At 45.5% G+C, this 27,984-nt stretch overlaps 1 protein-coding gene across 1 annotated transcript in view; it reads right to left on the minus strand.

Annotated features, from left to right (window-relative positions):
- The window catches only part of rarga (retinoic acid receptor gamma a), a 43,553-nt gene that overhangs the window by 10,013 nt on the left and 5,556 nt on the right, over positions 1 to 27,984 (minus strand). The window contains 2 exon segments of the mRNA XM_034087009.2: positions 20,166 to 20,532; positions 27,854 to 27,919. Coding sequence (XP_033942900.1) covers positions 20,166 to 20,334 — 169 coding nt within the window. The 5' untranslated portion in view covers positions 20,335 to 20,532; positions 27,854 to 27,919.

Genomic DNA, 27,984 nt, shown 5'->3' on the forward strand with positions numbered 1-27,984 from the left:
ACTCTCTGAAGCCTCGATTTGATTTGCAAATGCAGGACTGTTCATGGTAGTTTGTATATTGAGCCTTACTGTTCCCCATTAAAATATCTTCTTGTCTGCGTATTTCTTTTCCTGTTCATGTTAAGCTGCAAGCAGGGGCATGTGGGGCCTTTGTCTGTGTCTCTACCTTCATTAAACAGCCTGTAAAGCTTGCGTGTTCTTGTCAAATGCACTGAGCAGTAAAAGAGTGTGTGAGACTTGGAGGCAGTGTGTGAGAGAGGGCCACACAGTAGGCCTCACTGTGAAAAGAGGGGTGGGCACTGGGCAGAAAGCAGGGGCAGAAGGGGAGCAGATTGAGAAAGGATGGTGAACAGTGGGCTGGAAGACTTGCTGGCACACTAGGAGGGGCGCCGTTGGCCCTCTACCCCATGGCAGAGGCTGCAGCACTACAGGGAGCTGACTGAGTGACCAGCAACACACCGAAAGCTTTCTGTGAAGAACTGGGTTTCATGAAAGAGGAAAAGAAAGTACCACACCCTTGACAGTAGTGCCAGCATGTTTCACTCTCCTTCTCTGTTTCTCTGCCCACGTCTTCCTCTGAGGCTTCTGCTACAAGGTCCCACACAACACGCTCGTTTCCTTCCTCTTGTCAGTACCAGTCTTTCCGGAGGATCTCCGTCACTGCTTTTGTGGCCACTTCTCGAAGTCCCTCGCTACTTCACCTTTCTTACGTATGCTGTAATTCCCCACAGGACGAGTGATACCGCTGCTCTGTTCAAGCACTGTTGCACACAGTTGAGTCACCTGCCTTTCGGTGCGAGGTCTATCAAGTCCCCATTGTGTTGAGTTACACAAGCACTCACCATGTAACCTGCCCACTACGGAGAAAGAAATGGTTTGTATGGTGGGGAAGTCGAAAGCTGGGAGGAATGTGTGTGTGTGTGTGTGTGTGTGTGTGTGTGTGTGTGTGTGTGTGTGTGTGTGTGTGTGTGTGTGTTGACAAGGAGGGGGGGATGCTTTCATTAAAAGGTGCTGAGCAGTAGCAACGCCTTTCAACAGCTGTCAGAAAGCTCATTACCTGGGCTCCTACAGACACACACACGCCTGTAAAGAGGCCCCGCTAAGCTGCCTTTAAAACAAGGTCTATGGTCAAACTTGGCCGCCGACCAGGACACACACACACACACACACACACACACACACACACACACACACACACACACACACACACACACACACACACACACACACACACACACACACACACACACACACACACACACACACACACACACACACACACACACACACACACACACACACACACACACACACACACACACACACCTCCAGGAATTGACACCTTTCTGTCAGAACCAGCAGAAAGCCACAGAGAGAGATGGACACATGTGAACGCGCATGATGCAGGCCTGAGGGATATGGTGAGTAGAACATGTTGGCATGTGTTCATAGCTGCCACGAGTTCTAATGAAGAAAACTCTTTTGAGGGTGACACAACGTGACATGTCGCACAAACTCTTGCCAACACACACTTCCCACTTCTTCATCTATAGTTCCCCCCCGAAGAAAGCGTACAAACCGAGCAGAGCAGGAAAGGCAGCAGGTGGGATAAGCCTGTATCCTCAGGGCACATTTTAAAAAGTGGAATTACCCTTGCAGTCTGGTGGCGCTCTCAAAACGCCCTTTCTTCTTTACAGCACCTCATAAAAGGGCCTTTTGATATTTTCTTGATGGAGTTGGCCAAGCTAGCATTTGGCAGCAAGCACTCCCCTTTTCCTGCACCACACAACCCTGTCAAGACACACACAAGTTGGCTTCAAACACACAAGCTTGCCCACCACGCTGCCCGTCCCCCATGAACCCGACAAAAAAAAGGTTTCCTTCAAATGTCCTTGGAAGAAACCTGAGGAAGGAGGTTGTAAACTGAGAGGGGAAGTTAAAGGAAACGTATTTCCAATGAAGAGATTTTAAATGGTGGCCCTTTTATGGCTAGTGCAGAACAAATCTGACAGTCAAGTGCAGATCTGTGGAATAAATGTGCCCTCTCATCCCTGTGGCGAGCTCCAGCTGACTCTTCATCTGCCCACCAGAAGACAGAGAGAAACACAGCTCTCTTCCGCTGACTGCAGAGTGAACCCAAAACCTGGCAGTCTGGCGAGGGCCTGGGCCATTGATCATGTCAGGAAGACAGAACAACTCACGGTGGGCAGGCGAGGAAGCAGACAGAGAGCGGAGGCAGGCAGACAGCCGAGGTGAGGAGAGAAGAGTCATCGAGGCAAACCCTGAGTCCTTTGATCCTCAGGTTGTTTCTCGTCCTCCCAGACTTCCTCTCACCATCTGTAGCCCGAGCTCTCACCTGTCTCTGGCAAGGCCACTAGCGCTCGTTCAATTGCTATTGCTTCCTCCCCGCAACAATAGAAACCTACAAAAGTAGAAGTAGCCCAGCCCCAGCTGCAGCCTTACTCTGTCAGAGGAAGTGAGGGGAAAGGAGGATAACGTAAACAACAACAGTAGTATTCACTCCTGCTCATTGGGGAAGCACCGCAGACCAGAGCGTAAAAAAGCAAACCTCTTATTGGAAGGAACAAGCACACCCACAAGTAGTAGCACACCGTTCATTCCCACTCAATATGTGAACGCACAAGCATCTGCACACACTACGCGTTTCCCTTTGCTGTATTCCTTGGCCGAGCCGTCTGTCTAACGTTACAATGTAACTATTTTGAATTTCACAGCAACAATTTTCCTTTATATTTTGACTTCAAAGGCAGCACTATGAGAGACTGGCTCAACAAAGAAAGTGAGTGTGGCTTCCTGAGAAGTGAATGATCACAGTGCGAAAGGATGTGGTGATATTTGTAACACTGGTACACTCCCTTCGACAGATACACATTCCCCTAAACTGGCACAAACTCACAGTCATACCAGCGCTGAGGAACTTCTGCTTTTAGTGTTTCATGGAGCAATGATGCATATCAGAGTTTTTCACTTTTGCCTGGCAACCGACCACAAACAGGTTGCCCAACTCTGCTTCTAGGAGGCTGGGTACTGAGAAGAAATGTAGATTAGGGGCCTAGAATGATTCATTTGCTTCTCTGTAGGAAGTTCCATTTATATATATTAAACAATGCGTCATATTTTTACATTTACACTATAACCTGTTAGAGGATACAAATATGTCACTTAGAGAGTAAGCAATGCCCATTCAGCCCAAAGCAGAAGTGCACCCTGAACTCATTCAGCATTCCAAAACAAGGCATAAATCATCCCGAGCAGCCCCCGACTCCTCGGCCGGATTGCTTCCTGTCTAACCGGCTGTCTGGCTGGCTCTCTCTCATGTGAGGTGCTCAAACAGTGGAGAAGGAGCTGATCAATCCAAGCCTACTGACAGGAGGACTACAGCTGACTCTCATTCAATCACAGGACATGCTACGGTGAAGACAGGGACATACTATCTGCTAATGAGAAAAGAGCTTTGGTTTCATGCATACTGTGTGTGTGGCGTGTCAGGGAGAATTCATTGAAAAAGTGGGTGTTTACACACACTTCAGTAACCTGGTGATTGTGAGTTTTCTGAAGTAACCCGATTTATTTTCGTTTACAAAAAAATGATTTAATTTCCTTCATGTCTAGTGAAGGGAAAACTGATTCCATAGCCGTGTTCACATAGGTTTGTAACAGGGTGCCCACAGGAAAGAGTCAGCATCAGGAAAGTATCGCTGTGATTGCAAAGCTATGGAATAAAAGAAAGGTCATTACTGCAGCTGTTTATTCCTTTATCCGACATACATACAACATCTGGCTGAAAACAGAAAGCAGTATAAAGAAGTCAGTTTCCGAAGGTGTACAGTCAAATGAGAAAGTGTGGTCTGAGTCTGGGTTCAAAAATATGGCCATAGGTTAGATTGAAATGTGATAACTGACCAGCTGTATGTAAGGTTTTTAAGATGTGAACAACTTCTCCTGTTTCCTGTCTTAACCTGATTCTCCAGTAACCTGGTTTTATGTGCGCGTGTAAACATGCTCAGTGAGTAAACACAGAGACACACACAAACACAGACACCCATGCACACAGGGGCCTCTGTGAAGTTCTTCATGGACATTTATGTTTTCCCTTTTAAAACTGTCGAACATTGCACCTGCTCCCTTTCAGTGATCACAAAATATGCACACAAACAAATGGATTAACAGAAGTATATACAAATGAACTGATGTACATATTTCAGGAAGAGTGGACATGGCAGTTGCACACATTGGCAGAATTTGACTAATGTCCAAGTGAAAACAACACCAGCGGGAGTCCGCCCCCCTCCCCCTCCCTCGGACAACTTCTCTTCCATCACTCTCCACCCCTGAGCCCAGATAATAGCTGCACTTCACCAGCCGCCCACCACTCCCTGCCAAACACTGTCGGCTGCGTAAACAGAGCCCATTCACACATACACACAGGGAGGACAGTCGGGCTCGTCTGGGTTTCTAGTCCCGGCTTGCCTGTCCGAGCCCTCCGCTTCTCATAACAGTCAGCCCCTAGCAACCCTCGAGCCAAGCCGTCAGTCAATAACATGGTGGTACCAGAACTGCTATCTTCACACTCAACTCACACATGGCCCTGAGCTGACATACACACACTCCTATATATACGATACACAAACACACATGGGCAACCGTACATTGCGTGCTCACCAGTGGAATAAACTCTCACAGGTGCATGCACGAGTACAACACGCACACACAAACGCCAAGGTGCGCACACATAAATACACTCCCTGCCAAAAGCCCACGCCTTTGCATCAGGGAAAATGTGCCTGGCAGGCGAAGAAATGTTCTCAGTAAACACTTACACTAGTAGCAGTCAGACATGAGTGTTAGGGCGGGCAGCCACAATACCCCTGTCACCAGAGAGCTATTGTGAAAGGACTTACGAAATTCCATTTGTATACACTGCTTATGAAACAAATGGTTCATCTTGTTATGCGTAAGCACTCTTGTGAAATACCTACTACAAATCTCAAAGATGGACAGAAAGTCTGAGGGGACAGATTCAGCCGCCACATGGTGTTAGGTGAGTTTTATTTACAGTGGTGTGACTGACGCTGCCGAGGGGCTATAAACTGCTATTAGAGCAGAGCTGGATTCCAACACAGGCCTGTGGAATCCAGCCGGCACATTGTCCGTCTCTGGCTTTGACACAGCAGTCTGGGTGCCCAACGCCAGCCAAACAGGCACGCAAACACTACATACATTGACATATAGGAATTCACATACAGACTCCACACTCGCAAGCGCTGGCTGACATGCTCATATTTATGTACAAGCAAAACCACGCATGAAAAGAGGGCTTGTGGAAATAACTTTAAGCAACTGCAGGGATTCAAATTGTTTATTTATAGGCGGCACTGCCTATTAATGGGCTTGGCTCTTGCTGCAGAGCTGAGACGGATCTGTTAGCAGGGAGGTGTGATACTGCAGCACAGCTCGTCCCTGTACTGAAAATGGCTCCATGCTATGAAAATGTTTTCCAAGGTATAATGTAATATAATAAGGTAAATATCTTACAACTATTATATGGTTAGAATTAACTTCATTTTCATTTCATATTCAGTCATATTCAGAATTCAAGTATGAATAACTACACCTGTCCTCATTGCCAATTTGTATTATCAGTAGTAATTATTATAGCTAATTGTTATATTCCTGTAAAACAAGATGCTGTCTGAGGTACTGCAAACTAAATTATTAAGATATAAAGTATACACAGACGCAAACAAACACACTTTTTATTCTCTACAGATGTGCATTGTTTTGTAATTTATTGTATGTATGCGACCTGATTTTATCTGTGTAAATAAAAGGTAAATTAAATAAATAACAAGATTCATACATATCAGCTTTCGCATACACATGTATGCATACACATTCCTAGAGAGTAATGCATATTTCCCAGTAAGCAGCTTAACAAAATAGGGCTTCTCATCCATGAACTGCACTCTTTAATGAAGTGCGTTTTGGATTACAGTTTGGAATTAGAGAACAGAAAAGGTTATTCTCATGTTTTCAAACAGCTCATTTAGTTGCATTGGCATAATTGTTTTCAGAGACAAGTGAAGGCCCTTCCCTCAGTCGTATCAATTACGATTCACTGACCTTGGACCAGCTGACTACTTAAGCCTTTTAACTTCAGCACATTCATTTGACATGATCTTGAAAGGATCAACAAGGTGTATGTATATATAACAGCACTGACAAGTCCTCGATAGAACTGCAACCGTGGTGCTATAAGTCTCCTTCATATTCACACACACACACACACACACACACACACACACACACACACACACACACACACACACACACACACACACACACACACACACACACACACACACACACACACACACACACACACACACACACACACACACACACACACACACACACACACACACACACACACACACACACTACATAAGATACCACTATCTATTCCCAGTCCTGCCCCCTCAGGCCTTCTAATCTTTTAATTGAATCTTTTGTAATTATAATGAAATAACTGCGGACTTCCATCAGAGGGAAAATGATCGGGGGCCAGAATGTGCCAGCGGTCACTGGAAGCTCTTACTTCTCTGCCGCCGAGATATACCCCCATTTTCAATTAGCCCCTCAATTCACATTTGAACAGCACATTAAGGGAAAACAAAGAGAAGAGGCGTCTGTGTGTGTGTGTGTGTGTGTGTGTGTGTGTGTGTGTGTGTGTGTGTGTGTGTGTGTGTGTGTGTGTGTGTGTGTGTGTGTGTGTGTGTGTGTGTGTGTGTGTGTGTGTGTGTGTGTGTGTGTGTGTGTGTGTGTGATTGCCAAGTGATTGATCACTCTAGCAATCTCTCAGTATGATGTCACCCTCTTGGATGTATCACTTGCAACATCACAATTAATATCCAAGCAGTGATCCAAGAGATTGAAAATAAGAGTGTATTTTGGTGAGAAAGACACTCTTCTCCTTCTCCTGACCCTGGAGAACGGCTAAGCGTAATTGCCTCATTCTTCTACGTAAATGAACATTGACAGAGGGGGGATCGGTCTGCATAGGCTCTCTGAAATGGCTTCCCTGGCAGTTGACTAATTCAGTTCTCATTGACGTATGACTAAATCAGTGTCCATTATCCTTACGCGCAGGGCAGCTCGGATGCAGTACCAGCTCCGTGGTATAAGGCACTTAAGGGCATTACACAAGCAACGCTGGTTGAAAGGGTCTCCTTTTCAGCACGCTGACAAGGCCGCCCGCCACACATGGTGTGGATCTGACATTGGCCAGGCCGTAGCCTCTCACTAACCTCTGACATTGAGGTCTCCCACTGGTGAACAGAAAAACAGGAAAACTGACCACACACTTTCAAGTCCTCGGACTGTCCCGGGCTAATGGCCAACAACAGTGACACTTATCACCACGGGAGATTTACTGCCACGACAATAGGATGTACTCATTTAGTGGAAGATTTAGGGACACACACATTTTCCAGACTTCTTAAGAAATAGTGTCCGTTTTGATTTATTTGACAAACATTCATGCTTTCACGGAATTCCCCTCCAACGCACATTTTCCCACACTATTGAACTATTGTTTCAGACATTAAAAGGCGTAGCTTGACCACAGTAATTCATTGTTGCGTATCATGCCAGAGCCAGGTGACTATTTATTAACCCTGTGGTTATTTTGGTGTGCAGAGTGCATGCTTGTGTTAGCGCGTCTTTAGAAGCGAGACAGGTCCCTCTGTTGTGCAGCTGGGGCGGCTTAATGAGATATCAGACTCAAACATCAATTCATCAGCCTCATTGATGAGGACAATGAGGGGCAACTGCTTCTGCAAAGAGAGGCATTATGGCTCCTCATGTGGGGATAGGGCTGCCTTGTTTACAAAGGTTATTGGGCACAGAGGGCTTGAAACAGTACACCACGCCAGCCTCCACTTTGCTCTGCGGTTAGTCTCGGCTCCCATACCCTCGGGGCAGCTTCTCTGGACTTTTTTTAGCTCTTTGATTTTTTTTGAAACAAAGAGCCAATGGAAAATGTTCTTCTGGAATCTAGAGGCCTAATTTTCTAAATGTGTGTGAATGGGCTATAAGGAGAGGCCATAGAAGTGTGATTGATTAAATAAATAAATCTCATCTTGTTATCATCAGGGCTTCCCTAGCTAACAGAGCAGGCTGAGCAGGCTGGAGTCCCCCCTGGCCTCGGCCTCCAATGACAGGGCATCTGTCTTCATTAAAGCTCAGCCAGTGTGCATGACAGCCACTGAAACGCTGGTGTCTTCACGATTAATGAAGACAGATGACTCCCCCCGAGAGGCAGCGAAAAGGAACAAAAAGCAGGATGACGAACAAACAGGAAAATACCAAACAAAAAATTCAGAACTAAATTCAAAAGTCTTTCCAAAAACAACAACACAGTCGTGCTGTTATTCCCACTGCTCTATCTCTTCGTGTGTTCTTGATTGTTTTTCCACTGTCATCTCTGGCTTGGCTCTCTCCACCATACCATGCATACACACCCCCACTCCTTTTCTACTCTCACACGCTCTCTCACAACAGTTGCGGCCCCCTGTAAGTGTATGGAAATGGACCCCAGTTTTGTCTGTCCGGAGACAGGCCTGTTGTTAGACTCAGAGACTTGTCTAAAGTCAGAGGCGGAAGCAGAGCCAGGGAAATGAGTCTGACAGAGAAAACTGGAGAAAGAAAAGCTTGCTAGAATATCCCTCTGCTTATTTAGACTACATTTCTAATTTATTCATTTATACTTTAAATAATTCATCTACTTATTAATTCATGGCTCCAGAGGAATATCATTATCCATCTTGTATCCAGAAGCATAAACAATTCTCTGGCCTATGAGGACTGCGGCAGGCTGAACAAAACTTTCAACATCTGTATTATTAAACAGGAAATATTTGCTAATAACTTTTTGTGAGAAATGAAAAGGAAACCAAACTTTGAAGTGTCAAAGATGAAAAGATGAGCCAAACCTGTTTGTGTATACGAAACGTCAGTGTTTTCTCATCCTGTCACACACACATAACTCTTTTACTCTTTCATCTGGGTACACTCATAGTTTTGTTTTTAGTATACAGCACCTGGCAAGGTCAAACCTCAGGTGGCTTCACATTGTCATTGAAACTTGACTCCATATGCTTAAACCCAGAAGACACACACACACACACACACACACACACACACACACACACACACACACACACACACACACACACACACACACACACACACACACACACACACACACACACACACACACACACACACACACACACACACACACACACACACACACACACACACAACACACACACACACACACACACACACACACACACACACACACACACACACACACACCACACACACACACACACACACACACACACACACACACACACACACACACACACCATATCATAGCAGAGTTTCTTTCAGATGGCTGAGCAGCTCAAACTGGCTTTGGGGTGTGTGTGTGTGTGTGTGTGTGTGTGTGTGTGTGTGTGTGTGTGTGTGTGTGTGTGTGTGTGTGTGTGTGTGTGTGTGTGTGTGTGTGTGTGTGTGTTGCGGGGGGGGGGGGGGGCTTGAGGAGGAGAGGAGACTGTCTGTCCCAGTCTTTTCCTGTGCTGCTCTGTAGCCCCTGACAGCAGCCCCCCTTGGTTGAGCCCTGAGGGGTAAGCAAGCCAGCAATAAGGCAGAGAGAGAGAGAGGAAGAGCGTGTGTGTGTGTGTGTGTGTGTGTGTGTGTGTGTGTGTGTGTGTGTGTGTGTGTGTGTGTGTGTGTGTGTGTGTGTGTGTGTGTGTGTGTGTGTGGTGTGTGTGTGTGTGTGTGAAAGAGAGAGGGAAAGACAGAGAAAGAAAGACGTGACCGTGTCATACAAGAAATCCAAACAGGATGCCACTTACACTGAACACTGGCACTGCCCGTCCAGGCGAAGGGGTCCAGCCCGGCAAAGAAGGGGCTTGCCTTCCGCAGCATACATGCACCGCGGCTGGTGACATCATAGAGCTGACGGGGACCCATTCCCAGAGCCTCCATACAGTCAAACATGGCACCCCCCCCCCCCCCGCCCTCAGCAAAAATCACTAAGAGCCCACAGTCCTGCCTGCGTCCTGCCCTGCTTCCAGCGCTCACGTCACTCGCTGAGGCAGTGACAACAACAAACAGCAGCAGCAACAGCTAGCCGGATCGGCTACCTTCCCTTCCCTGCCTCCACTTATCTGGCTGTCACTCTCTCTGCTGCCCTGTCCTGCCGATGCTGGAGTTTCCCCTCTCTCCCTCTCAGCTGGAATGCAGATCTGGTTCCTGCCTGGCTGAGCGGAGCGTTACTCTGACTCTCTCTCTCTCTGACTCTCTCTTCTCCCCCTGCCCTTGGGTGAGCTGCTCCCTGTGTGCTGTAACAGACCTAAATAACAGCCTCTCACAGCTCTCGCTGAGCCCCAGACACGGCGGAGCGAACCAACTGCCTCGGCATGACGCTCTGAAAGGGGGTGGAGAGAGAGTGAGAGAGAGAATGCCAGAGAGGGAGGGCCAGAGAGAGGGACCCAGGAGGAGGTGGGGGGAGCAGGGAGGGAGAGGGAGGAGAGGGGGCCAGGCCAGCAGAGCCTGCACTAGAGAAAGAACTGATCTGGTTAGAGGACAAAACTCTATTGCTATTCTTCTTTTGCTTTTTTTGTCCGTGCTGCTTTTGTGTTTCATATTTCAGCACAGAATGCAAACAAACATGGTCCCCCTCCCCTCGTGTCCCATTCAGATCTGGTCCCTGTCTCTCTTTCCATCGCACCTCCCCCAATTCCCCTGCAGTAAATATGAGCCCCCTCCCCTCCCTCCCCTGAGCCCCCGTCTCTAATCATAACCATATTAAAGTCCAGCCACTGGCCGGGTGAGTATGTGTGTGTGTGAGAAAGAGAGCCGGAGAGAGAGAGAGAGAGCGAGACAGAACATTGTGTCGTGGTTGAACCCAGAAACCAGATGCCAGGGTAAATCCCTCCTCCACTCACTCTGTCTGTTCGAGGGAACAGAGGATGGGCAGTGCGCTCAGTCTCTCCCCTGGAAGTGCTTTAACAGTGATGAATGAGGGCTGCCTTGCTCAATCCCAAAGACAAATACCCCCAATATACAAACACACCATGTGCTGGACACACTTCTCACATGTTCTCTTGACCTTGTTTGTGATAAATCTCTGAGCAACCATCATGAGGAAATACAGATGCAACGATGTAGATGTGATGTTGTTGTGTAAGTATTCATTTGAATGTGCCCCCTTAATGTATCATGGAGCCAGAAAATGTGCCCTTCCACATTTAGCCCTTCTTTAACACAGGCTGTTCTTTGTATATCGAAAATAATTCAATTTAAAACATAGCAGTGGCGGTAAATCAAAGGAAATCAATAGGCGGTCTGCGGTCAATAAAAACGCCTGCCACTGGTCCTAACTGTTGCTCAGCAGACGGATAGACTCTGGCCGGGCTAAAGCAAACAGCTTGATACAATGGGAGATGTATGATAATAGAATGGCTTTGGTTTGTGTGCCTCCCACATTCATCTCCCCCTGTCAGGCAAGCACAAGTGGTACAGCCCAGCAGGCAAAAAAGACAACATTTCCTGTCAATCTGTGCTGCTGGCTACGCTCTCCATAAACACACACTGCCCTCCCTCTTCCTCGTCCGTCTCACACTTCACTCTTTTTCCTGTCTCATGAAAAAAACTGTGCCTTCGCATTTCGGGCTATTTTGAAGGATTTTGATCAAAATGTTTATTGACCTTTAAGCTTTTGCTTCGGTTGGGATCTTGTGTTTATTTTGTTAGGCTGGCACACCCATACACACATTCAGGTTGATACAGCTCACACACTCACTCACTCTTTTGTTGCATCCAACAGTAAACAACATCAGTAGTTTGATGTGTTTCTTCATACAGCTGTCAGGTCATAAAGAGGAAGCTTTATGACAGCAAGAGAGAACAGTGGGTCAAGAAAACAAACCGTTATCTATCAAAGATGCCCCTGCTAACAGTTTGTTGCTAAAGGTTACTCTCTTCCTTTTCGCTCTCTACCCAATTACACAATCATTCAAAAGAATGATCTTAATGCATTTCAGATTAAATCATCACTGCCACGAGTCACATTTTTATGATCCACGGGAATTCTTCTCACACTCGTCTTTCGTCTGTTTCCTGTGTTGTTTTTTTCTTTCTTTCTCGCAGCATCCTGGAAATGTTAAACTGGCTCATCCCCTGGTGTTCAAATGTTCCTGTTGTTTGCCAGGGCTGCTCTCTGGACTGATGAGGCCAATACAATCGATTTATAATATCACGTATTTACACTTGAAAATTATTTAGTTTTTGGAGATTTATGGATCCGACTCTCTCGTGGTTTTTACATGTCATTGTTACTGTGTTTGTAATTCAGACCACTAACCCCAGGTGTCCCTCTTATTGGCACAGCACTGTGAGCCGAGAGTCTTCCAGTGCTTCAGAGGGTTTGCAGAGTAGGTTTAGACATCTAATCTACACATACTCCATACTGCTGCTGACCCAGGCCGGTCCCTGCCTCCCCTCCCTCCTCCTCTTCCTTCCCCAGCCAGAGAGGTTGAACTCTAGAAGAAACCCCCACTGGGCCACTAACTTTCCCCCCAAACTTATCCTGCCCTCCCTCCCTCCCTCCCTCTCTCGCTCACTCTCTGTCTCACAAGTCTCTCCATCACTCTCCCTAATACTCTCCCCCATTTCATCAAGTTTCCTATGGCCATTTTTTACCCATAACAGCATGATTTGTTTTAGTTGACAAAATGCTCTGCTTTTGTTTCTGCTTTTGGAAATGTTTCATTTTCAGTGGCTGCCAACTCACTGGCCCTTTTGTGAGACTGCTGCATTTAATCAAATGTAATTGCTCTGATTAGACCAGACTTCTGCTCTCATTCAAAATATTTGAATGTTTCTTTTGTGATATGATGTTTCATGTCTTTATCTGTACAGTAGATAGCTCACTGAGCTGCTCCCAGACTGCTTATAGTTCAACGTGGGCTGGAGCCCTGCAGGAAAATAAGGCTTTACTACTGTCTGACACTCTGATGCCGATTACAGATAAGAGGTATACAACACATTGTTGCCACTTCCTCTTCTAGGTTCTAGCCAGGCAGTCAACAACACAGTGGTGTGTGAGGCAATAAAGACTGCTTGTTTATAAATGCCTATGCGCTAAACGCAGCACGGTGATTTTGAAAGGAATGTAGAGCTTTTGCAGCGCTGATGTGAACATATGTGCAGTGTGTGGACGTGCTGAAACAGATTGCCGGTGATGATAGAGACACTGAACACCAGCACAGAGCGCCTCTCACTGCAGACAGTTTCAGGTTACTCAGGAACACAGGCAGAGGTCCTATACTGTATAGGCTGTGCTTTCTAAACAAAAAGAAAAATTAGGTCCATACACCCAAAACCAATTGCCGTTTTATAAATGATGAACCTCTTATGAAGATGAGTTATGTTTGTTGTAGCACAATCCAAGCGTTCTCACTCATCACATCCATCAATTGCTCGACCAGCCGCGGGTTTTACACATGTTCAGCTCTGACAAGACATGTAACCTTATCCACTCATCTACGCACTCACAATCTCAAATCTCTGAAGATACCTGATGTGTCACAGATGAGGGATGAGAGGAAGGTGAAGTATGACATGGGGCGGCGGCCATGTTGGCCTCTGTTCAGGTGCTGGTCCCAGCGAAGGCCTAACAGAGCTACTTTTCAGAGCTCTATCACTCTTGGCCATCTTTCAGAAAGTGTTTTTCACTCTCTGTCCCTCTCTCTCCCTCTATCTGCACTGTCATGACATTTTGCTACCCGTGTTTTGTGGGGAAAAAAGAAAGATCTGTCAGTTGTGCGGCCAACAATATACCCAAGCCCCCCCCCCCCCCAAACCCGTCTTGTTCTCGTAGGCCCGCCCTGTGCCTATGCGCCCTCCCACGTCTTCTGAGAGACCACCCCTCATTTCTCTCGCCATTCCGTGCTCTTTGTCTTGCACGTGCCCACGAAGACACATCTGAAAACAGACCCCTCCCACTTTTAATAGTAGCCTCTTTATCTTCATCTGTCATCATGTCAGAGCTGTAGTAAACTCTGTGGCCTCTCCCTTACCAGCAACCTTTGCTGACTTTCCACACACGCAGGCATGCAAGCACAAGCAAGCGCACGCACACACACACACACACACACACACACACACACACACACACACACACACACACACACACACACACACACACACACACACACACACACACACACACACACACACACACACACACACACACACACACACACACACCCACACACACACACACACACACACACACACACACACACACACACACACACACACACACACACACACACACACACACACACACACACACACACACACACACACACACACACACACACACACACACACACACACACACACACACACACACACACACACACACACACACACACACACACACACACACACTTTCAGAAAGTTTCCAGCACTTAGGGCAAATTGGCTCAAACTTGCACAGAGGGATAACGAGAGGAAATCCAAGGTGGAGGCTGAGGAGAAAGAAGGTATGAGGAAAGAGCAAGGGAATTCAAGAGAGCATAAGCCTAAAGGGTTTAGGTGGATATCATCGGAGGAGCAGATATTCCACCCAGTTTCACAAAACCTCTGTCAGTTGGTGCTTTAAATTGACTGGGAAACAAAGTCAGCCTTTGTGCTCAGCTCATTCCCCCCTCATCTATTGAATCAAGGCCAGTGCTAGATACAAAATAGAAAAGAGCAATGTGAGGGGAATCGATTTCCAAAAAGAAAGGGGAGCGCCTTGGAGAGCTGTCATCTTGAAGCGAGCAGTCGCCAAGGGAGATGAAAGCGGTGATGTCAGATGATGCAGGGCTGTTTATTAAAGCAGTGGAGGCTCCGGTCTCACTGATGGATTAAGCCAAACAAGCGCTGAACGTGCTGTCATCACACACAAGTACACAAATGGTCCAGTCAGCGATGCTAATTTGCTATTTGGATCATGGTCACAGGAGCAGAGGTGCCAGCGAGCAGATGGCTCCTTATTCCTTAATGGCCCTTTTTTTTACTAATTATGTTTTTGACACTCGTAATGATGTACCAACTGGATGGTTCATCATTTAATGTAGTAGTATCTTTACATTGATTCAAATATACAAACCCGTTGAAGGATAGAGATTATATTTGTAGTCTTATCCACAATTGTACCTATACAATAAATCAACAAATGTATGTATATACTTTATATTTAGACTAAAGATGTTGTTCTTCGTTAAAAAGAAATACAACATTGTTTTTATTATTATTAATCACTTCCAATGTTTTATTTCAGTCTTTTAAATGATTGTTATCCATATGCAACGAGAACATAATAGGCTACTATTAATCCCAAATATATTTCTCTCATTCCTGAAATTCTCCTGAAATTCTTTGAAATCCAAAATGTTTTCACCCCAGGCTCACGCCCCTTCAATACATCGAACAGAGATCACAAATGACAGAGAGATGAGGTCAGAGATGGATCGGCAAAGTCAAACTTTCAGGTGTCTCTGAGGGACTTTCACAGTTTTTAAAAGAGCAAACGGGGAGAGAGAAAATTAAAGAGGGACTCTTTCTGTGCTTGTACGGAAGCTTGTGACTTCAAGGAAGTGAGGGCCAGCAGGGCTGAGCTCCTCATTTGAATATCCATACACAGCTCACTTTCTCTTTCGTCCCCCTCCCTGCCTCAAATATACAGTATACCCACACTCACAGTCAGTCACGTACCCACCGACAGCACCTCCATCGAGGCTGGGCTGAAACCCGGCACTTCAACCTTTATGAAAATAAATACAGCCGTACAATGTGCTGTTTGTGCTCTGCCCATATCCAGCGGAGAAGGCTTCACTCTGCTGGTGTCCCTATCCTCCATTTAAAGTTTCGCTTTAACATTCCCTCTCATTCCACATTTCCCACCAAAATGGCTCCTTTACGCAACTCCCCGAGCCCCCTAAGCCAACATGACCTCCTTGTGTGTGTGTGTTTAAGAATGCAATGAGTGTTTTTAATTATGTCATGAGGATATTCTTTTCTGCTGGAACATCTTGGTCCTTTTCATAGTCTGTCTGACTTATGTGTGTGTGTGTGTGTGTGTGTGTGTGTGTGTGTGTGTGTGTGTGTGTGTGTGTGTGTGTGTGTGTGTGTGTGTGTGTGTGTGTGTGTGTGTGTGTGTGTGTGTGTGTGTGTGTGTGTGTGTGTGTGTGTGTGTGTGTGTGTGTGTGTGTGTGTGTGTGTGTGTGTGTGTGTGTGTGTGTGTGTGTAGATGCATGGCTCAGCAGCCAGCATGCTAATGTTTGTGTGCGCGAGTGTGTGCGTGTGTGTGTGTGTGTGCGTGTGCGTGTGTATAGATGCATTTGGCTCAGCAGCCAGCATGCTAATGTGCGTGTGCGTGTGCGTGTGTGTGTGTGTGTGTGTGTGTGTGTGTGTGTGTGTGTGTGGGTTAAATCCATTCCCAACACACACTGTACATAAACTAAACATATGTTCGCTTTATCTCCAGCAGAGGCACCACTGAGCAGACTGATGCAGCGTTTACACAAGTTTCAACATGCTATTCATTCCTATCTATTGATACAATGCTTTTAATTTCATCTCACTGTGATGCAGCCAAAAACGTTCACAGCTGAGCCCCTTATGAGTTCATCACTCAACATAATGCGCACAATTGAGGTCTGGATGTGAAGTCCAAGCACAGAAAAGGACTGCAGATTTTGGTCCAAGCCATGTGGGCTGTAGGAAATGACCTACTAGCTTTTCAAAACATCCCTGTGCGTGGCTTTGGGGCCAGGGCTCCGGCCCTGATTGGTGAAAGCTTATAGAGGTGTTTCAGGGCTCAGGGGTGATGTTATCACATAGTAAGTGGCCTTAATGGACTTCCAACTGTTTGTTTGAAGGGCTCCCATAATGACAGGGATCAACTGATAACAGCCTATGCTACACACAGAGAGCCGTCAGACCCTCTCATGGATGAACAAACTCCTTTGAGAATTTATAAAGACATGGGTGGTAAGGGTGGGAGTCTTGCAGGACACCCACATGGTCAGTGAACCTCACCCACACGTGTTGAAAATAAAGCACTAAGGTTTTCTAGGGCCACTTCCTCCATGTATGCATTAAGAATAAAGACAAGCCTTCTATCTCTTCATGTGCAAACACAACCATCCCTCCCCTCTCCTGTCTCTTACCACCTCTGTGCAAAACAGGTATTTCCAAAGACACTGTGGTGCCAAAACACAGCGCCGCCGTGGGAGGCGCTCCAACCTGTCGGCACGCCCAACAAAGGTAGGTGTCACCTGGGCTGCCTTTCTAACAAAAAATTACGCAAAGAGCCCTGTAGCCGGGCAATAATGCAGTCCTATTTACTGCACACACACAAACACACACAGACAGCCCTGACAACAATGAGCAGGCCTGTTAACTCATGGAGAAAAAGTAGAAGGAGAAGAAAAACAGGGCCTGGGGAATGTCCAAACCAAGGCCTTTTGTCTTCCCCGCTAACGTTTAAGAGAGTGGGGAACAAGACTGCTGTCAGTAAAATAACTTGTAACATTCCTCTTAAAGCGATACACCAAAATAATGTTTTAAAAAGGCGATACTAACAGCTAATAGTTTTTGGTCCACTGGCCAAACCCAAACTAATATTCACACATATTTATAATATATAACAGCTTTAGCACAAAATAAGCTGTGGGCATGTTTAGTGCCAAACAGTTATTCCAATAACTGGTTATTCCAAAATAAAAAATCTAAAAAGCGTTAAGAACATCATTTTGCTCTGTGATCTTGCATGTCTCACTATTTCTTAAAAATATTATTACTCCAATAATCAAAACAGCTATGATTAAGAACTTATTAGTCACCACTCTTGATATATTTTTTAGAGGTAATTAAGTGTGTAAAAAAAGATTAAATTAGTTATTTGAGACTTCTAGGAAAATAAAACTGTCTTTATATTCACAGTATAATATAAGTCCAATATTGACATTGATTTGATCAGCCAAAATAGAGGTCGAACGAAGAAAAGTCCACTACAATACACACAGATAAAGCTGAGTCATCACTAATTGTTACTATGATCCAGACTTAATCTTTGACCCCAGCCTTGTTTAAGCTCTGACACAGAACTTAAACCAAATAATTGCTGTCTTTAACCCTTGTGAACGATACTACTGCCAGCGTGGATGTGTCAGTACAGGCAGTCATGTGTGAGGGCCCGGTGCAAGTGGTTGCTTGCATCTGTTTATGCTTTGATGCTTGTTTTTGTTTTAACTCATTCCAATGTAAAAAACAAAGATAATCCATCTGTCAGTGCAGTGGGGTTTCACTCAGCGTCAGAGGTATGTTTCTAGTCTTTAGATGAAAGAAGGGCCCTATTAGTGTACGGGGGGGGGGGGGGGGGGGTGTGTGTGACGGAGGGACGGAGAGAGACAGAGTGGGAAGAGTCTCTGGTGGTGTGTTTATAAGTGTGTGTCTGTGTGTTTTCCTAGCAGGGTGTGTTCTTGGATTCCACCACACTGAGACATTACCTCTAGGTTCTCTCTCTCTCTCTCTCTGTGTGAAAATACCTTGAGGATTAGGTGGGCAGCAGCGACGAGGAGGAAGGGGGGGGGGGTGAGGTAGTGATTGACGTCTGTAAGGCTGGAGAGGTGCTCAGGCATGCTGTGGTAGGGGAGAGAGGGGGACTGCACACACAGGCAGGGGGGCTCTCAGGATCTGCACTCAGCTGTTGCCACCCACACCCATTATAGCCCCTCCACCACCTACCACCCACCACCACCTGCCGCCCCTTTAACACTGCGCCCAGATAACATTTCAAATAACTTCCTGCTTACCTTTACCTCACACCCTAACCTCAACGAAAGTCTCTCTCTTTCTGTCTCTCACCCTCACAGCCTCAGCAGCAGTGGTTTTATGAGAGGATACTCCCTGACCAGAATCCTGATGCTGATCGAAACACTGCCTTTCGAAACTAGCAGGTGTTTCAAACAACGAGCAATGTATGTCCGCAATGTGTCAAATCTGGCTAGTTTATCCATGATAGAAAAACGTTCTTCTCAGTTGCCAACAATCTCCTCTTTGTACTCTTATAGTGTGTAACTTCCATCTTCCCTTTCTTATACTCTCCCCTTTGCATACAACAGTGCCCCCTGTGGTCAGGTCTGAAACAACTAGCCTGACACTGCTGAAGTTTGCTGCTGGTTCGTCTGGTTGTTTGATCTCACATTTCTTTCTATAATACGGTGTGGGGTATGATCATTTCTGAATGAACAGTCAGATAAGTCTTTGAATTGAAGTAGTGCTCATTTTCAAATATTTGTTGATGCTCAGAGCACTCATCACCTCACACTGAAAGAATGTTGTTTTGTCTAATTGCAGACGTGTGGGTTGACTGTCTCACAAAAGCACTGTGAGAGGTCGAGATATACACACACACACACACACACACACACACACACACACACACACACACACACACACACACACACACACACACACACACACACACACACACACACACACACACACACACACACACACACACACACACACACACACACACACACACACACACACACACACACACACACACACACACACACACACACACACACACACACACACACACACACACACACACACACACACACACACACACACACACACACACACACACACAGAGCCTGAGTGTGTGGTCATAACCACACCATCTACGAGCATCTATACGGAAACCACAGGAGCAGAATAATCATTGTATTGATGAAAGTGGCCTTTTTTCTTCATGGTCTTTTGGGGGATTTTTTATACCACTTTGTCCTATATCACAAACAGACCCTAGGGTTTTCCATTTCCACAGAATTACACATAATGAAGTGCAATTTCAATAGCAGTATTTCCCTTTTCCAGTGCTTGTTTAAATTGTATAATGTGGCTTGACTTAAAGGGAGGTATGGACCTATATGAAGTAAGGGTTGAATTAGAAAATTATATGTTAGAGGGAGGAAAAGTCAAACACACAGAAAATCACTTACAGAGAGCGGCCATCTCTTTAGGCAGGTCAGCACCGAATCTCCCAAACAGGCTGCTGTTGGCCAGCAGGTCGAAAGGGGAGTGGCTCCTCATGGAGTTGAAGGCAAAGGGGTAGACAGCAGGTGGGAAGCCAGTCATGTGACCCACCTGCTGTTCCCTATTGGTAGCCATGGTGACAGAGCACACCCAGGGGTCCGCAGCAGGCCGCTGGGTGAAAGTAACAGTTCTCACGACACCTGGAAAAATCCCCGAAAAAAAGCTGAAATCTGTGTCCTTTAGTAGATTCTCAGGACGTCGGGAATGGATGAGTGATGAAGAGGCCTCTGGTTTTAGTGTCTCTCCTTTAGAAGGGTCATCCAATTCAGTTGTCTGCAGAAGAGAGGGCAAAGGGATGTGTTACCACATGTGAGTTGGCATGATAATACAATCAGAACAACAAACACAATTCACCTCATTTCAACTCTGAGACTGTGATCCATTACATTCTGGGATAGATAACAGTTAATCTACCGCTCTAATTTAAGAAGGATGTGCAATTTCATAGCATCAGGTATGAGAGAATGGGATGGAAAGAGGAAGTGAGGAAGGGCGGCGAGAACCAAAACAGATAAAGACGTTAGAGTAAAAGAATGAGTGAGCTGTGAGAGGAAAAGCCAGAAAAACTGGGACTGGGCGAGGGGAAAAGAAAATAAGAAAGAAGTTTGGAAAAAGTTATAACAGGGAAGAGCGGGAGGGAGGCAGGGAGGGGGGGAAAGTGAGAGAGAAAAAAAGAGAGAGAGCTCTTGTTCTTGCAGTTTTGAAGAGCTTCCAGACGTCTACAGTGATTCCAGGCTATGCCATATGATTTAAATCACCAGAACTCTACTATAAAGAGCTCCTCTGTTCCTGCTGCCAGCCTAGCACAGCAGCCTGCCTCTCTGCCGCTCTCCCCCAGGACCAGAGGCCCAGACACGGGGTCCAGAGCATGGAGAAGGGGAGGGGTGGTGGTGATGGGGGTAGAGGGTAGGGAAAATGAGATCCACTGATTGCTAACTGCTGCTGTCACTTCCAACTATCTTCTCTTGAGGCTCCCATCCCACAGAGTCGTGTTGGCCCTAACCTCCTGCAGCCCGCTCCTCACTTTGACTCCACACAGTTGGCACGGACAGGCTTACGTGTGGACAAGGCTGCAGTTATGCCCCAGTGTTGACTGTTAAAACAAGAGGGGAACAAAAATCCCAGAAAAGCCTCCCATTTTCTTTTTCATGTTTTCTTTTTTTTGCCTTTTGCTTTTCTAGCGTGATTTCACGAGTGGGTGGTGTGATCTGCTTGTTTTTTAAATGTGGCTTTTGAAAAAGAGCAGAGCCAAGGAATTTGGAACTGCTGTGGCTTGTGAATCCGGGAGAAAAGACAGTTACAAATGTTGGTAATGAATTCGATATAAACAAAGAAATGAGGGGGGGGGGAAATATCTAAGGCTGAACTGGTGAACTGCTGAACTGAGCGAAAAACGCACTGAGGAACAGTGACAGGGTCTGGGCACTGGGGGGCACTAAGAGGTGGTGCCGTGCCCAGGAAAAAGAGGCAGAACTTTCCAAGATGCACACATATGAACCTCATGGTTTGAAACACATACACATGCAATCAGGGGGAAAAAAGAAAAACCTCTACACATGTGTGAGCGCACACACACACACACACACACACACACACACACACACACACACACACACACACACACACACACACACACACACACACACACACACACACACACACACACACACACACACACACACACACACACACACACACACACACACACACACACACACACACACACACACACACACACACACACACACACACACACACACACACACACACACACACACACACACACACACCTCTCACCCCTTGCCTTTTCCAGGGCTCTGGCTCCCTCACTGCCTCGCTTTCTGGCTCTTTCTCTTTCAACAGAGCCAGTTAATTACACCCTACTGCTGCAGGCAGCTTCAAACCACCACTAATTTAGAGTTCCATTACAGTAAACTGTTCCACATGTGCATTCAGGGCCCAGGCAGGCTCGGGTGGCCACGTTTCAGGAAGGAGCAGCCGCCGATAGGCACCAACCCCCATCCTGCCAACACAGCCATGCTGCCATCTTTCTTTTTCTTTCCTTCTTCCTCTCTGCATTTCTTTCCCAATCTTATTCAATCTATCCTTCATCTAAACTACTTGTGATTTGTTTCCCTTTTCTGACCCACCCCACTATAATCATGTCCTTATACTCAATCCTTTCTACCCCACCTCCCCCAACCCACACCCCATTTCCACCTCTCTACTGCTTATACAACTTGTACCATGACCCTGTGCAGCGGTTCCACTGTGTGGCTAACACACAAAAGCATCACTAAAGATTTCACAGTGGGCCTAATGGGAGAAGAGGTAGAGACTGGAAAAACAAACCTGCCAGAAACTCAAAGGCTCATAATGTGGTGTGTGTGTGTGTGTGTGTGTGTGTGTGTGTGTGTGTGTGTGTGTGTGTGTGTGTGTGTGTGTGTGTGTGTGTGTGTGTGTGTGTGTGTGTGTGTGTGTGTGTGTGTGTGTGTGTGTGTGTGTGTGTGTGTGTGTGTGTGTGTGTGTGTGTGTGTGTGTGTGTGTGTGTGTGTGTGTGTGTGTGTGTGTGTGTGTGTGTGTGTTATGAGTATGTACTTGGCCAGCATTTGGCCCGTTTGGGTATCTGCCCCATGAACTCAAACCAGATCCCATAAAGGCAGCGCAATCTGTCCATGAGTGCTCAGAGAAGAGAGAAAAGGGAAGATGTGTGAGAAAAAGAGAGTAGCCATGTGATTTACAGGGAAACGACAGTATATCAATCAAAAGCAAAGCCTTTAATGAGTTCGAAAATCCTACCTCGGCAAAATAAACCGTAGTGCCACTGTACGTTCGCACATGTCATTAAAGGAAAGAATCGGAGGAAAAAAAACCTTAAGAGTACTGAGAGACACATTCAGCCTTTTAAAATAGAACCCAGTAACTTTACTCTCCCAAACACAATAATGAATTAATAAAAGAGTTGGCGCCAGTGTTTTTTAATGAGTCACATCAGTCCAGCAGCTTTTTACAGAGCCATTTATTTTTTATGTTGGGTCCTGTGGTAGGTTCACTTCGCCAGCCCGTCTGGGGCTATAAGGGGATAAGGGGAATTTGGAGTGACCTCATCCCCTGTTAGCGAGGACCAAATGGGCATGGAGGGCCTCCCCACTTCCCTTGAGCCTGGGGGGGCACACAGGAGGCAGCAGGCGGCCAGGCAGGCAGCACCACGGCCAGCTATGAGCGCGTTCCCGGCTGCCGCTGGGACTTTCCATCATTCCCTAAGAGTGGCGCAGGAGCAGTTTAAATGTACTTTGGTTGTTCCTGTAAATAGTGGAGTGTCAAAACTCACAGTAGTTCGTCATCTTAAAGCACCTCGTTGGTTTCTTGAGATAATCCATTGATGTTATCAGTACAAAACGCTGTGTAGCGAATGAAATGAGATCAATCACGTTGGAGATGGCACTACAAGACGAGGCACGCTTATGGAGAATGAGATTCTCTTGTTTGCTTAAGAGTTTAACTTTCAACATGAAGACGTAGCAGCAAGTAGAATCGAGCAAGAGTGAAAGAGACTGGAAGAGAGAGAGAGATTGAGAAAAGTTCCCACAGATTGAATGTCTGTCAAACAAAGAGTATCAAGTCCTCCGTGAGCCAAACAACAATTGTGCCTTAAACGTTGCGATGGAGTGAGGCCCCTCAAGCAATAAGAACTGCAGTCAAACATAACAAATAAATCACGGCATCTCAGGAAGCGCTGCACCACACAGCCGAGAAAGTCACTGTGTTTTTAAGCCAGCAGAAGAAACCACAGGTGATTACTCTGCGTATATGAGCAGGATTCTGGGTGCCATGGCCGACCTGGAAAACGTTTTCTTCTGTCAGTTACGGAAACATAACTTTCTTACAGTAACTGTCTGTGATGTTATATTGAGTTATAATTGTATGTTTGACTTTGAGGAAATGTGCCTTTGATGTCAAACTCTACTCTGACTCTTGGGAAGACTTTTATTTTTTCTGAGCTTGAGAAGGCTCACACATTTTCTTTGGGGTTTTCTGAACTCCCCAGAAAACCACAATTTGCAATTTAAAGACATTTACTGTGAGGTAAATTAAAGAATATGTGTCAGTCAGTGCAGGTTGAGCAACAAATCAAAGCCTTTTACTGGAAGGACTGAATTGTAAATTAACAGCCACCAGACAAATGAAGTGTACCATGCATCCTGGCAGGGGAAGCTTGGCAGAGGTTTCTCACTCTTTTTCCACCTCGGACTTGCCCACTCCTGCTCATATTTTGTTAGAAAACTGTGCATGACTTCCAGGCACTGTCCTTTAATTAACAACATCATAAAGTGATTTATTTTCAGCAACTTTGTAAAGGAACCGACTTGAAGCAGAGCAGCGTATGTTTGAGTTTTGGGTCGTTGGTGAAGTCATACTACCTCAGCAGTTTAACAATAATTCCACATAAATCCTAAACTGATAGACGAGCTTTTCCAAATGTAAAACACTTAGTGGCATGATCACGGCTTAACGTGCCGACAGCCATCAGAAACTGTTTGCGGACTGTCAAGATAGAGAACCCGAATATTCATATTGAAACATCAGGAGTGTTATCTGATGCCTGTGAAAACAATATCCCTAACACTATTATCTGATGCAAGGCTGACAGCTCCCAGTCTTTCAACAAGTGGCATGCTAATAGCTCTGTGAGAGACAACTAGTGACAGACGTCCAGAGCCTCCAAACAAACCGGCATTCCTTTGCCTCAAACCCGTTTGAGGCATGTGTTGGTGAGGTGCCGAGCGCATCTCACCAACACATATTTGCTCAGAGCACCTCTGTGTAATCATTTGTCACTTTAAGAGGTATTGTTTTTCATGAGTGCCACCGGGGAGTGTCACCAGGCAATCCTTGTTTTTGTATCTGTTAAACATCACACGTTAATCCCTAAATCGTCTCTTTGTTTAAACATAATGTCACAAAACTGTGTTGACTTGCAGTAGTGGAGAGAAGTATGGAAAGAGTGAGAAGTCAGTGAGACATAAAACACTTTGTGACATGATGAAGTCATCCTGACAGCTTGCTCTTTCCATGATGTGGTGCAGCTCTTTGGAGAACCCAACATTAAGACTTCAGCAGTGGGTCCAGCAACAAGAAAACAAGGCACAACAGGAAAAGGAAAAGGCAGAGGATGGCTAGACATTTAGAGAAACACATAAAGAGAGAGTCAGAGTGAAAGGACATAAAGCAAAAGAAAAAGTTAACAGTGTGATGGCTACTTCTCTAGATTTAAAAAGTGCAACTTGTAAGTCTTTTTTTGTAACTCAAAGAAGGGATTCTGACGGAAGGTGTTTCCATTCCTTAACACAGAGAGAAAACAATCCTTTCTCTGTATAAAGAGATGCATAATGTTTGGGATCATCACCGCCTATTTTAGCCTCAGGAGTCAAAGCAACACTCAGACACAAGCAGGCCCAAACACACACATGCAAAACAACCCACATTCAGTTTAACGTCGTGCCAAAACATTTAATGAGAGCTTGAAGGCAGGTTGAACATGTAAATCCTCACAATCGGAGCAGAACACCTGCAAAAATACACATAGGAAATGGTTTGCAGATAGTTTCCTTGTTAATTATAGAGTGTTAGCAGGAGAGCCCCTCGATTCTCCTAAAACCACCTGTCCAACCCCTCCCTACTGCTCGGCCTTAATTGCTATAGAAATTCCAGAAAAAGACAGGTATCAACAACTCCCAGATTTACAGCTCAAAGTCATGTCACAATGAACGACTGTTTTGCAATCCAGAAACTTTTAATGGGGAAAATGTTGTTGCAGTGGTTCCCACAAAGCCTCATACCTCTCTACACCTGGACAGTTTCATCACATAACATGCAAGGGATTTGCTATTTGGTTTAAAAAAAAAAATGTATGTAACAAATATATAACAGTGTTGTGATTTTTTTTTACTTTTATGGTATAATTAGAGAAACGAAATCGTAGAAAATGTAATAGTAGTTATTTGTCGTTGTTATTATAATCTTCTCCCGGTATTATTATATTGTGTATCACTATTTGTTTATGATATGTCTAAGACTTAGTTAAGGCACTGAAAAGTACCACTAATCACAAATCTTTTTTAAAACACTCTTTTGTGATTCTGTTCAAAAGTAGTTATTTATAAGATATTTAACAAGTGTAATATTCCTGATCTGTAGTCTGAGGATTGACCAAATCATTTTAAAGCTGGTCTGTTGCTTGATAAATATTTACAACAACAGACATTAGAGAATGTTTTTGGTGAGGCCCATAAAGCTGACATACTCATGATCACATGCATCATGATTAATGACACATTCCCATCTGGATCACATAACAGCAAGCACAAATAATAATTGATTCCAAACTGTCACAGAAGACAAGCAAAATGCTGTGACTGAACACCATGAAGGTAAAGCTGTTCTGCATGGACAGCCTGTCCTCGAAAAAGGGACCCACGAGTCTGGAGGAGGAGGACAGTGCAGTAATATTACTCAGAGAGGGGCTCCATTCCTTCCACTCCAGATGTCACCGACTGAGACGTGAACTGATGGACCAGATGACAGCGGAGGACGCCACAGATATCACTGTGGCCTTCAAGCCGGCATCCCTCACTCCACCGTGTGGGTGTTTTTTTTTTCAGTTCCCTTCAATCAAGCTGTCCCCCACACTTATGTCAAGTCCACCAAGGGAAATAAGCGGTGGACAGCAGGTGCAAAGCCAAGGCAGTCCAGCTGCAGCAATTTACCTACTGACCAGTCACTGCTGGAGCAATACACCAAAACACTGCAGAAAGCTACACTGTGACATCAGGCGCATGATCATTTGATATCCAAATCAAACAGCACTAACTGCCCTGTGATACACATGGCTGGAACAAGTGGAACCTGTTACCCTGGCACGTATGTCAGCGTCAATAAATAATCTTGACTGACACGATGCTTACTATGGGAACACAATGAATAAATGTCGATGTAAACTAAGACCAGAGTTTCGGACACACCTCACACCACAGGAATGAGACTCTGCTGTTCCAAGTGTTCAGATGTTGCTTATTAAAAAAAAAGGTCAAGGACTGGTGACTCCTCTGGTGATACATTCATACACATGCAAGTGTGTACACACTAACACACACACATATGCTAATAATAAAGAGCTCCACAGGCACTGGGTAACACTTGAAACACTCACTAATAAGCACATATGTGCACCCAGGCACACATGCTCAAGAATGTTTTCATATAAACTCAGTGTCACTCTCACATTTATAAATCAGAAAGGAACAAAAACACTGCATGCAAACAAACATGTGTGTTAGGACATTTGAGTGTTTACACGTGAGAATCTGCTCGGATTTCGGGGAAAACAAGGATTAATTGTCTCAAAGCCTCTCAAGTGTTTTGCACACACATAGTCTCTGTCTTCAATTAAAACAGTCGACCCCTTCCCAAAAAATGCAGTCTCTGTTTCTCTCTCTCTCTGTCTCTCTGTTAACGGAGAGGGAGAGGGACAAAACAGAAAACAAACAATGACTAAAGTTACAGTTTTTGAACTTTTTAAGCACAAATTACTCACCCCCTCTGGTGTTGATGAGGCCGACGGACAGATGAAGCTGCTGCCGGAGCGGTCTGACGAGCGGAGCTAGCCGGGGGAGAAGGAAAAAAGATGTGTACGTTCATCAGAGTCCTTCTGACAGCAAAGACAGA

Source organism: Pseudochaenichthys georgianus, chromosome 7 (genome assembly GCF_902827115.2).
Source record: "Pseudochaenichthys georgianus chromosome 7, fPseGeo1.2, whole genome shotgun sequence".
NCBI lineage: Eukaryota > Metazoa > Chordata > Actinopteri > Perciformes > Channichthyidae > Pseudochaenichthys > Pseudochaenichthys georgianus.